Below are 12,295 nucleotides of genomic sequence, written 5' to 3' on the forward strand. Positions count from 1 at the left end.
TGGGATAGTGGACAGGATGTACATGTGCCGTGCTCACGTTTTTACGTGCTCCCTTCTGCTCACAGTTAAACTGCAACAGTTGAAGTTGCGCCAGTGCCTTGTGTTTTACTCATACTCTGTACACCGTATGTATTATTTTATAGTCTTGGTTTCAAGATTTGCTGTATGGAGGGGCACAGTGAAAGCACACGTCACTCCCGGCCGTTGTCGACGCTCCGACCTTCGAGCCGCTACCTCTCCACCACGTAGCTCTCCATCTGGCCTCACGAGACAGAGTGCACCATGGGCCGAACTCCCCCGCCCCCTCCCCACCCCACCATGGAGAACCATGGCAATACCGGGAACCGAGCCCCGGTCCTCCGCACAGCAGCTACCAGCTACGTCTCCAGGAAATTGGAAAGTACGATGAACTGCTACCACACTATCGGCCCATGGCGCCATTGTCAATTTTTTAATAAATAAAAATTCTACACCAGGCTTTTGTTATCCCATTAACTTAAAGTGTATATTGACACTTCCAGTTGAGCCTTTTCGTCATAAATCTTTTTGCGTCCTTTTATAACATATCCTTGATGCTAGGGCACCTATATAAATGAGGTTGTTATTGTTGTTGTTGTGGTCTTCAGTCCTGAAACCGGTTTGATGCAGATCTCCATGCTACTCTATCCTCTGCCAGGTTCTTCATCTCCCAGTACTTACTGCAACCTACATCCTTCTGAATCTGCTTAATGTATTCATCTCTTGGTCTCCCTCTACGATTTTTACCCTCCACGCTGCCCTCCAATGCTAAATTTGTGATCCCTTGTCGCCTCAGAACATGTCCTACCAACCGATCCCTTCCTCTAGTCAATTTGTGCCACCAACTTCTCTTCTCCCCAATCCTATTCAATACCTCCTCATTAGTTATGTGATCTACCCATCTAATCTTCAGTATTCTTCTGTAGCACCACATTTCGAAAGCTTCTATTCTCTTCTTGTTCAAACTATTTATCGTCCATGTTTCACTTACATACATGGCTACACTCCATACAAAGACTTTCAGAAACGACTTCCTGACACTTAAATCTATACTCGATGTTAACATATTTCTCTTCTTCAGAAACGCTTTCCTTGCCGTTGCCAGTCTACATTTTATATCCCCTCTACTTCGACCATCATCAGTTATTTTGCTCCCCAAATAGCAAAACTCCTAATTCCCTCAGCATCACCCGACTTAATTCTACTACATTCCATTATCCTTGTTTTGCTTTTGTTGATGTTCATGTTATATCCTCCTTTCAAGACACTGTCTATTGCGTTCAACTGCTCTTCCAAGTCCTTTGCTGTCTCTGACAGAATTACAATGTCATCGGCGAACCTCAAAGTTCTTATATCTTCTCCATTGCTTATTTTTTTACATAGTTCCACACAACTTCTTCCTGTTTTCTTGATTGATCTGTGTTCAGTTTCTCAAGGCCTATCCACTGTGCCAACTTATAACTAAATCTCCATTGATTTTAATACCTACTCCGAATTTTTCTTTTGTTTCCTTTACTGCTTGCTCAATATACAGATTGAATAACATCGGGGAGAGGCTACAGCCCTGTCTCACTCCCTTCCCAACCACTGCTTCCCTTTCATGCCCCTCGACTGTTATAACTGCCATCTGCTTTCAGTACAAATTGTAAATAGCCTTTCCCTCCCTGTATTTTACCCCAGCCACCTTTAGAATTTGAAACAGAGTATTCCAGTCAACATTGTCAAAAGCTTTCTCTAAGTCTGCAAATGCTTCTAACAAGGGAACCTCCCCATCGCACCCCCCTCAGATTTAGTTATAAGTTGGCACAGTGGAAAGGCCTTGAGAAACTGAACACAGATCAATCAAGAAAACAGGAAGAAGTTGTGTGGAACTATGAAAAAAATAAGCAAAATATACAAACTGAGTAGTCCATGCGCAAGATAGGCATCATCAAGGATAGTGGGAGCTCAGGAGCGCTGTGGTCCCGTGGTTCAAGTCTTCCCTCGAGTGAAAAGTTTATTTTCTTTATATTCGCAAAGTTATGATCTGTCCGTTCGTTCATTGACGTCTCTGTTCACTGTAATAAGTTTAGTGTCCGTGTTTTGCGACCGCACCGCAAAACCGTGCGATTAGTAGACGAAAGGACGAGCCTCTCCAATGGGAACCGAAGACATTTGATCGCAAGTCATAGGTCAACCGATTCCTCGTCAGGAAAACACGTCTCGTATATTCTATACGACACTGGTGACGGCATGTACGTCACATGACAGGTATATGTTGTCGACCCACCCAACTTGTACACTTGGCGAATGGGTGAAAAGATTCTTCTACCTTGCCTGATTTAGGTTTTCTTGTGGATGTCATAATCACTCCCAAAAAAGTGATGAAAAGATAATAGTTTGTCACATAAACTGCAACAAGTGAATGCAACTGTTTCACAGTCGCACAGTTTTCCCTGTGCTCTGTCAAAACGTATGTTTTTAACGTTTTCAAATTTTTCCGTGTGTAGACTGTCAAATCTTGCATATGTCCAAGCAAATCTGAATATGTCCTGGAATTTTGGAGAGCGAAGTTGATTATGTGTGAGTACCTGAACTTTGATAATTGTCTGAAAATAAAAAATTAAACTTTCCACCCCAGAGAAGATTTGAACTAAGGACCTTTCGTTTCGCAGCTGCTCACGCTAACCACGGGACCACGGCGCTGCTGAACTCACACACACACGCCTTGATGTTGCTTATGTTGCGCATGGACATCTCAGTTTGTATATTTTGCTTATTTTTTTCATAGTTCCACACAACTTCTTCCTGTTTTCTCAATTGGTCTATGTTCAGGTTTTCAAGGCCTATCCACTGTGCCAACTTATAACCAAATCTGAGGGGGGTGCGATGGGGAGGTTCCCTTGTAAGATAAGTCGTAAGGTCAGTATTGCCTCACGTGTTCACGTGTGAGGTTAAAGGCATTAATTTGCCGGCCAGCCGACAGACAAACCGACACACCGACCATCCGACAGACAGACCGATCAACCGACAATACGCAGACGGCCCAACCGACCAACCAACAGACCGATCAACTGAGAGGCCGACCACCCGACAGCCCGATCAACCAACAGACCGATCAACTGACGGACCAACCAACCAACTTGTGGCAGCCTGTACACTTACCGACCGATTCACTGGGTTCGTTCTAAGAGATCCCACTTGGTTTTACACAGAAACAAACACAGAGGTTTGCCTTGGCTGTTTTAGAAGCAACAAGGACAAACAAAACGAAAAAAACTGTGGGCAAAGAAGTGGTTAATGCAAGGAAAGAAATTCACCCACATTGTGTTAGTTAAGCGGCTGGGACCCGATAATTTTCGTAATTACCTAAGAATGGGTGAATCATGCGCTTCGGAGCTGTTGCTCATCATCGTGTTATATTTAATGATTAAAATAGTCATGAGAGAGTCTCTAAGCTGCAATGAGGAACTGTTAGCTTCATTAGCATTTCTAATCACTGGCAGAAGTTAAGTGGACCTCAGATTCGCTGTAGTGGTATCCTCACAATTATTAACTAAAATGATTCCTGAAAGCTGCAACGTGATTGGTAGTTGACTGAGGAAATACCTCATGGTAAAGCAAAACGAATAAAGCAAAAAAAAGTTAGTGTGAACTCAATTATTTTGTTTATGTTCCTGTAAGTTTAAAGAAATTATTTCAAATTCGAAGACTATGGTAGTGGCGCACTCATATAATAAATACAACAACAGACGCATAAGAAATGAAGCATTTGGCAACTGTCAGAACTCTGAAAAACACTTCCACACTTTACTCTTCATAGCAGAGGGCTTGGTTACAGGATGGACTTTTTAACACATAACAACGCTGGAAGTATATTTTATGAATAATAGTCGATGAAATGTTGATTTTAGGTTTTTAGATTTCATTTCCTATAAGTATCGAAAATAAAACCTACAAACAGGGATGTAGAAACCAATACGGCGTCCTTAAAAATGAAAAAAGTGCTTCATTCTTCGAACGTCGTGTCTCACGAAGCTGTACAGTCTACAAATTTTTCCAGAAACTCTACCCTTAAATTTTCGTTCACCTGGCACTCTGCCATTTATATGTACAGGGCTGTTAAAAAAGAATGAACAGATTTGAAACATTTATTGCTTCCAAACTACAAAAGATAGAAAGACAATTCCAACGTTTCTGGAAAGAAAGAAGTTCAAATTTTTATGCATTCAATGTGAGCATCGTATGTTACACGACAAATATCGAAACGGTGGCACATTTCCTGTCACACCGGAGGCAGCTTGTCTCTCCTTACCGAATCCACAGCGCCAGCAACGCGATGTCGAAGACTTTGAAGAGTGTCAGGCATAGCAGGGATAAGAAACGCTGTCTTTCACGCAACCCCACAGACAAAAGTCACAAGGCGGGTACCAGGTTGAGAGTCATTGGGAGAGTCCTTAAAAAATGTAGTCCATCAACAAAGGAGGTGGCTTACAAAACACTCGTTCGACCTATACTTGAGTATTGCTCATCAGTGTGGGATCCGTACCAGATCGGGTTGACAAAGGAGAAGGTCGAAAGAAGAGCGGCCCGTTTCTTCACAGGGTTATTTGGTAAGCGTGACAGCGTTACGGAGATATTTAGCAAACTCAAGTGGCAGACTCTGCAAGAGAGGCGCTCTGCATCACGGTGTAGCTTGCTGTCCAGCATTCGAGAGGGTGCGTTTCTGGATGAGGTATCGAATATATTGCTTCCCCTTACTTATACCTCCCGAGGAGATCACGAATGTAAAATTAGAGAGATTAGAGCGCGGAAGGAGTTCTTCCCGCGAACCATACGCGACTGGAACAGGAAAGGGAGGTAATGACAGTGGCACGTAAAGTGCCATCCGCCACACACCGTTGGGTGGCTTGCGGAGTATAAATGTAGATGTGGAGTGTGGAGACCTAGGAGGCAACCGGTGACGAGGTTCATCCTCTGCTCCTCCTCTTCTAATCCAACGTCCCAGACGTTACACCCTGCGACTTTTGTCTGTGGGGTTACGTACAAGACCGCGTTTTTATCCCCCTTATAGCCGACACTACTCAACGTCTGCGACATCGCATTGTTGAAACTGTGAATTCGATAACGAGAGACCAGCCACTTCGTGTGCGGTAGGAAATGAGCCATCGTTTCGATATTTGTCATGTAATACATGGTGCTCACATTGAATGCATAAAAATTTGAACTTTTTCCTTTCCAGGAACGTTGGAACAACGAAAATTTGTGCCGGACCGGGACTCGAACGAGTATTTCCCGCTTATCGCGAGCGGTCGCCTTACCACCTTTTTTTTCTTCTCATTTAGTCTGGTATTGTTCGCTGTGTTTGGTCTGGGCGGACGTCACAGGATATCTGTTCAAGCTGATCGTTGATTCCTTTACTCAGTTCTTTTATTACAGAGAGCGAGCAGCCCTCTGACCGAACACGCTGAGCTACCGCGCAGGCTACCATGTTGGCTATCTGAGCACAATTCACGGCCAGAGCCAAACTTTCATATGTCGTCAACCATGCGTCCTTTGGACCTGCATGCATACATGCATGCATGCATGTCGAAAGGAACTACACTTCGTGATCACAATAACACAGGCACTGCAAAATCGTATGTATCTGCCGATGACGGGCAAGCGAGTTTGAAATACGTCTGACGTGTACGGGAACATACATAACGGATGTACGAGTACAGGGCGTAGGCGCACGGTTGACGACATATGGAAGTTTGGGTGCAGCTGTGAGTCGTGAGTCGTGCACGGATACACACATGGTAAGGCGACCGCACGCGATAAGCGGCAAATACAGGTTCATGTCCCGATCCGCCACAAATTTTCATTTTCGCCATTGCATTCTACAGCTTATGATAGTCCTTATTCGCGGTGGAGAATTCATTTGATGTGTTTCGTAAAGTCTGTGGTCGCCGTAGTACCTGCTCCTTTGCACATGCAACTTTGCGTCGTAATCGGAATAACACAGGCACTGCGATATCGGATTTCTGTGTGGTCAGTGTCTAACATTCTGCGTGGTGTCTCTTTGTTCTATATCGTGTCTCCCTACCACTTTCGCGCAACGACGCTCTGAGCGTGTTTTTTAGGGAATTGACTAGTTTGAACCTGGGACCTGTTGCTGGTAAGGAGACGTCAGACCACACATGACATGTAGAGTTCAGAAGAGTCCAGTGAGACTAGCGATGATATAACCAAATACTTAATGATTTCAGCGTCAGCTCCACTGCACTGCCTGTAAAAGAATCTTAATACTAACTAAATTTAGTGGAAGGGGTTCAAGGCTTACCTATTTTTAGTTAGCTGGTACAATAACGTCGAAAAAGCAGTTAAGTTTACCATTGGAAATTTTATTCTACTCACAAAACATTGTTTATAAATTGCACTGTTGATAAAAGGAAATTTTGTTAATACAGGATGGTAAAAACCAACTGCGTTCAACAAAAATGTGAACGAATATTCCCTGAATGGGTTTCCAAGTTCTACAATGGATCGAAGGATGACCTATGCCATATCACATCTATAATCTAGGTTTAAATTAAGTTTCACAAAAGAGAAAACTATCAAAATGGTCTACAGTGACCCTCAATTATCTTTAATTACTTATCTAACTTGTCGTAAATTACAGTGGCTGATGTGGCTTCTCAATAACTATATAACAGAAAAATCATCGCGTTTCAGATTTTTACTTCAAGTGGCAAATGACGATCGACACTAGTATTACGCAAAAAGGGGGTGTAACAGATGAGACTTCTGCAGTTCTGAGTGAAGCTTTATGCGCTGTTATGCGGCATCACGTGCGTTCATTACCTTGTCGGTGTTCGTCAGGGGGTGGCGGACAGCACAGCTCCATCCAGCTCGCCGTCTCGGAAGCAACTCCCTCCTAACTTCTCCTTACTATAATTTACCGACGTTGGTTTAAGAAAACTATCTGGCTGTGTTTTCATCTGACCAATCAGGGTCTGAATGTTAACCTTAAGCTCCGCCTACAAAAATTCTGTCTATCCAATGAGAAACGCTATACTTTTCGTGGTGGGGCAATGTTTTTAAAGTTTGCAACGTAACAGAGACGCGAAAAAGTCTCACGCTAAAACTTGCAGCTGGTGTGGTCCTTTTAGTGTTATCGTAAGATCTATACTGTTCTTCTGCAGGGCTCTAGCTTTTGACATGGGCTGGGGGGTGGTCCTAGCGGTTAGCTGGCGACGTGGGAGTCCGTCCCTTATCGTAGGGCCTTCCAGCTTAACACGGCTCTGCTCTCGGATTCTGTTCTCGTTTCTCCCCTCGGAACTGCGTCTGTCTCACGGTGGGAAGGTATGACACGCATGTAGGCATTCTTGTGTTTGTCTGTGGTATTCCATTTGCTCACTCGTTACTCGTATTACTTCGGTTAATTTAATGTCACGATTTATTCGGAGCTATGTGACATGCTACTGGATTTGCTTATCGTGTCAGGGTTTTCATGGAAGGTGTTGGATTTGCCTGACACCTTACAAGTGGCGCTAACCAACGACCTTCTTCTCCAACCAGTATGTCTCGCTGAGAAACAACAGAGGAAGAATGTTATCCAATATGATTTGATGAAATTCCTTCTAGTGACAACAGTGTTGACCGTGATGCAAGTCATGACAGTGACCGACATTCATTTTCGTCGAGAGGTGTAAAAAAGTTTGTAGGTCCCGAAAATGGTTTCAGTGGCTGGTGGTTCATCCTCTGTATACAAAAATAATTTATCATCTCAGATCGATGCACACAAACCATACGTAGACGAAAGTATTCGCCACGAATTTGCTGTTCAAGAAAGACCCTTGTGTGAACTATGTGAACATTTTCAGTGTGCAGTGCACCTTTCTGCCTGAGAGCAGATAAGAACAGTTTAAAGAGATACCACGAAAATTAGAAGAAAGTTCTACCACAGTTCAACCACCAACTATCGTATGCTGCAATGAGGTGATGTTTAGCTGCGGTGGCTACATCTAATGCTTAGACCTTTTCTGTTGTTAAGGCGAATTTTTACAAACCCACTGTAGAAAACGTTTCACAATAATAAAACTGAAGTATAACAAGTGGATCAAATTTGAAATATGTAAATTACTCTTCATGCATCTGTAGGGTTTATTTTTATGGCGTTTACCTGCCCCTCAAAGAGTTAACATCTGTTTTTATCGGGAATAGATGTCGATGACAGACAAAAATCGTCGAGATTATCGATTCGCGGGGTGAGTGTTCTACCTGTGTACACTGAAGCGCCAAAGAAACTGGTATAGTATGCGTATTGAAATACAGAGATATGGAAACAGGCAGAATACGGCGTTGCGGCAGGCAACACCTGTATAAGACAAGAAGTGTCTGGCGCAGTTGTTAGATAGGTAAGTGCTGCTACAATGGCAGGTTATCAAGATTCAAGTAGGGTGACCGGACGTTCAGATTAATCTGGACATGTCCTCATTTTTAGTTCTTTGCCCGGGGTCCGGGCGGATTTTTTCAGTGTCCGGGTTTTTCGCAAGGTTGAGCGTAATACAGTTAAATTTACAATTCGTCCCGTTCTTTACTTAAATACTTTAACTATTGGCACAGCCTTCGTGATAAACTCGCGCGATAGCGGTGTTAGTAGGTGGCACCAGCATCGAAGATGTTATCGTTGATCTACTTACAAGCGAATGCAAATATCGATTATTTAAAATTTTCGTTTCGTATCTTCACTTTGTAGTGGCTTGGCTTCCTGTAGTGCATTTGTGATTTGTGAGCGTAATTTTTAACCGAGTGAGTTACGTAAAATATTTGGCTATGCCTAAACGAAAGTGTACATTTTCTAATGTCCTTTCCTGCAAATATCCGGCTTGAAGAAAGGGAGAAATGAATTTGAAACGGAATGTAAGATATGTGGAGCTGGAACGTAGCCTACGTCTCAGTGGCCAATAAAGGTAAGAAATAACTCGACAGATTAAGTGTCATGGGTTTATTTCATCGTTTCATAGTCATTCAATTCATTTGTATTCAGAAGGTAAAAGTGCAGTTTACATGTCGTCAGCTGCTGCTTGAATTGTAGATGTTGGTAGCGGTGCGTCGAATGAAGGGAGGTGAATGGTCTTACGTTTTTCGCGCTGTAAACAATTCCGTGTTGTTGACATAACAAAGCAATTGACGCCACACTGTGACCACAATCATTGTTTTAATTTTTTTATATTGTTCAGTTAACCACCACCTGACTATCAGTAACAATTAACTACTAGTTTTACTGGTAATTCCCGGCAGTCACGTGACTTGTCCAAAGCTGACGGGTGGTATCCTCATCTGCAGTTGATCCGTTTGGTGTGTCCTCTTTTTTCTTCTTTTGCCCTCCTTTTTGAAGGTGTTTGTCCTCCTTTTTAAACAGTTGCATCTGGTCACCTTAGATTCAAGTGAGTTTGAAAGTGATCTTATAGTCGGTTCACGAGCGATAGAACACAGATCTCCGAGGTAGCGATCAAGTGTGAATTCTCCCGTACGACCATATCACGAGTTTACTGCGAATATCAGGGATCCGGTAAAACATCAAGTCTCCGACATCGCTACGGCTGGAAAAAGATCCTGCAAGAAAGGGACCAACGACGGCTGAAGAGAATCGTTAAACGTTACAGGTGTGCAACCTTTCCGCAAATCGCTGCAGATTACAATGCTGGGCCATTAACAAGTGTCAGCGTGCGAACCATTCGACGGAAAATCATTGATATGGCCTCTTGGAGCCTTCGATGACTGCACGGCGCACAGTTTTGCTCCTCGCCTGGGCCCGTCAACACCGACATTTGGCTGCTGATGACGGGAAACATGTTGCCTGGTCGGACGAGTCTCGTTTCAAATTGTATTGAGCGGATAAGGCGTGTACGAGTATGCAGACTACTTCACGAATCCTGCATGTCAGCAGGGGACTGTTCAAATTGGTGGAGGCTCTGTAACGGAGTGGGGAGTGTTCAGTTGGAGTGATATGGGACCCATGATACCTCTAGATACGACTCTGACAGGTGACACGTATGTAAGCGTCCTGTCTGATCACACGCGTCCGTTCATGTCCACTGTGCATTCCGACGGACTCGGGCAATTCCAGCAGGATAACGCGATGCGCCACAAGTCCAGAAGTGCTATACAGTGGCTGCACGAACACTATTCTGAGTTTAAACACTTCCGATGGCCACCAAACTCTCCAAACAGGGACATTATTGAGCACGTCTGGGATGTCTTGCAACGTGCTCTTCAGAAGAGATCTCCACCCCCTCTTACGGATTTATGGGCAGCCCTGCAGGATTGATGGTGTCGATTCCCTCCAGCACTACTTCAGACATTAGTCGAGTCCATACCATGTCATGTTGTGGGACTTCTGCGTGCCCGCGGAGCCGCTACACGATATTAGGTAGGTGTACCAATTTCTTTGGCTCTTCAGTGTATAACGCATAATCGTTAAGATGGCAAGTTAGTATAGAACCCACGATGCGCGAGTCCTTCTTGCACTTAGGCTGATTTTTTTTTCTTTTTTTGTTGTTTCTTGTACCGAGTTGCTGGCCGAGTAGTGTTGACGCGTGGTCGGTGTTGCAGACGTCGGCTGTGGCGCTGGCGGTGTGGGCGGCGGCGGCGTGGTGCTGCGGGTGGCTCCCCGCCGCCAGGGGTGCCAACATCCTGGCCGTGTTCCCGATGGAGGGCCGCAGCCACTGGATCGTGAACCGCGAGCTGCTGGTGGAGCTGGCGCGCCGCGGCCACAACCTGACCGTGCTGACGCCCTTCCACGAGCCGGCCGACCCCTGGGAGATCGTCAAGCCGACCGCGCAGCTGGCGGGCAGCACCAGTGAGTCTGCTCCCTGTCCTTTCTGTTAATCTTACTTTTCGCTAACTGGGATTTTCAGTTACGATGTGTCACACGAGAACACGAAAAAACTACAAAGAACGAAACTCGTCTAGCTTGAAGGGGGAAACCAGATGGCGCTATGGTTGGCCCGCTACACGGCGCTGCCATAGGTCAAACGGATATCAACTGCGTTTTTTTTAAATAGGAACCCCCAATTTATATTACATATTCGTGTAGTACGTAAAGAAATATGATAGTTTTAGTTGGACCACTTTTTTCACTTTGTAATAGATGGCACCGTAATAGTGACAAACGTATATGTAACATTCCGTCAGTGCGGACGGTATTTGCTTCGTGATACATTACCCGTGTTAAAATGGACCGTTTACCAATTCTACATCTACATCTACATTTATACTCCGCAAGCCACCCAACGGTGTGTGGCGGAGGGCACTTTACGTGCCACTGTCATTACCTCCCTTTCCTGTTTCAGTCGCGTATGGTTCGCGGGAAGAACGACTGTCTGAAAGCCTCCGTGCGCGCTCTAATCTCTCTAATTTTACATTCGTGACCTCCTCGGGAGGTATAAGTAGGGGGAAGCAATATATTCCATACCTCATCCAGAAACGCACCCTCTCGAAACCTGGCGAGCAATCTACACCGCGATACAGAGCGCCTCTCTTGCAGAGTCTGCCATTTGAGTTCGTTAAACATCTCCGTAACGCTATCACGGTTACCAAATAACCCTGTGCGGAAAAGGTCGATATCGTGTTGATGTATGACTATTGTGATCAAAATGCCCAACGGGCCTGTGCTATGTATGCTGCTCGGTATCCTGGACGACATCATCCAAGTGTTTGGACCGTTCGCCGGACAGTTACGCTATTTAAGGAAACAGGAAGTGTTCAGACACATGTGAAACGTCAACCACGACCTGCAACAAATGATGATGCCCAGGTAGGTGTTTTAGCTGCTGACACGGCTAATCCACAGATCAGTAGCAGACATATTGCGCGAGAATCGGGAATCTCAAAAACGTCGGTGTTGAGAATGCTACATCAACATCGATTGTACCCGTACCATATTTATATGCACCAGGAATTGCATGGCGACGACTTTGAAAGTCGTGTACAGTTCTGCCACTGGGCGCAAGAGAAATTACGGGACGATGACACATATTTTGCACGCGTTGTATTTAGCGACCAAGCGTCATTCACCAACAGCGGTAACATAAACCGGCGTAATATGCACTATTGGGCACGATGGCTGCGGCAAGTGGTACATCAGTGACCTTGGCGGGTTAAAGCATGGTGCGGCATTATGAGAGGAAGGATAATTGGCCCCCATTTTATCGACGGCAATCTAAATGGTGCAATGTATGCTGATTTCCTACGTAATGTTCTACCGATGTTACTACAAGATGTTTCACTGCATGACAGAATGGCGATG

General features: G+C 44.7%; 1 protein-coding gene across 2 annotated transcripts in view; it reads left to right on the forward strand.

The window, feature by feature from the left end:
- Nucleotides 1-12,295, forward strand: part of LOC126428062 (UDP-glucosyltransferase 2-like) — a 75,619-nt gene that overhangs the window by 34,627 nt on the left and 28,697 nt on the right. For both annotated transcript variants that reach the window (XR_007576763.1, XM_050089939.1), the window contains exon 2: nucleotides 10,600-10,846. Coding sequence is in view for 1 of the 2 variants with exons in the window: in XM_050089939.1 (XP_049945896.1) it covers nucleotides 10,600-10,846 (247 nt within the window). In the remaining variant the exon portion in view is untranslated. The remainder of the gene's footprint in view (nucleotides 1-10,599; nucleotides 10,847-12,295) is intronic.

The sequence above is a fragment of the Schistocerca serialis genome, chromosome 12 (genome assembly GCF_023864345.2).
Source record: "Schistocerca serialis cubense isolate TAMUIC-IGC-003099 chromosome 12, iqSchSeri2.2, whole genome shotgun sequence".
NCBI classification, from domain to species: domain Eukaryota; kingdom Metazoa; phylum Arthropoda; class Insecta; order Orthoptera; family Acrididae; genus Schistocerca; species Schistocerca serialis.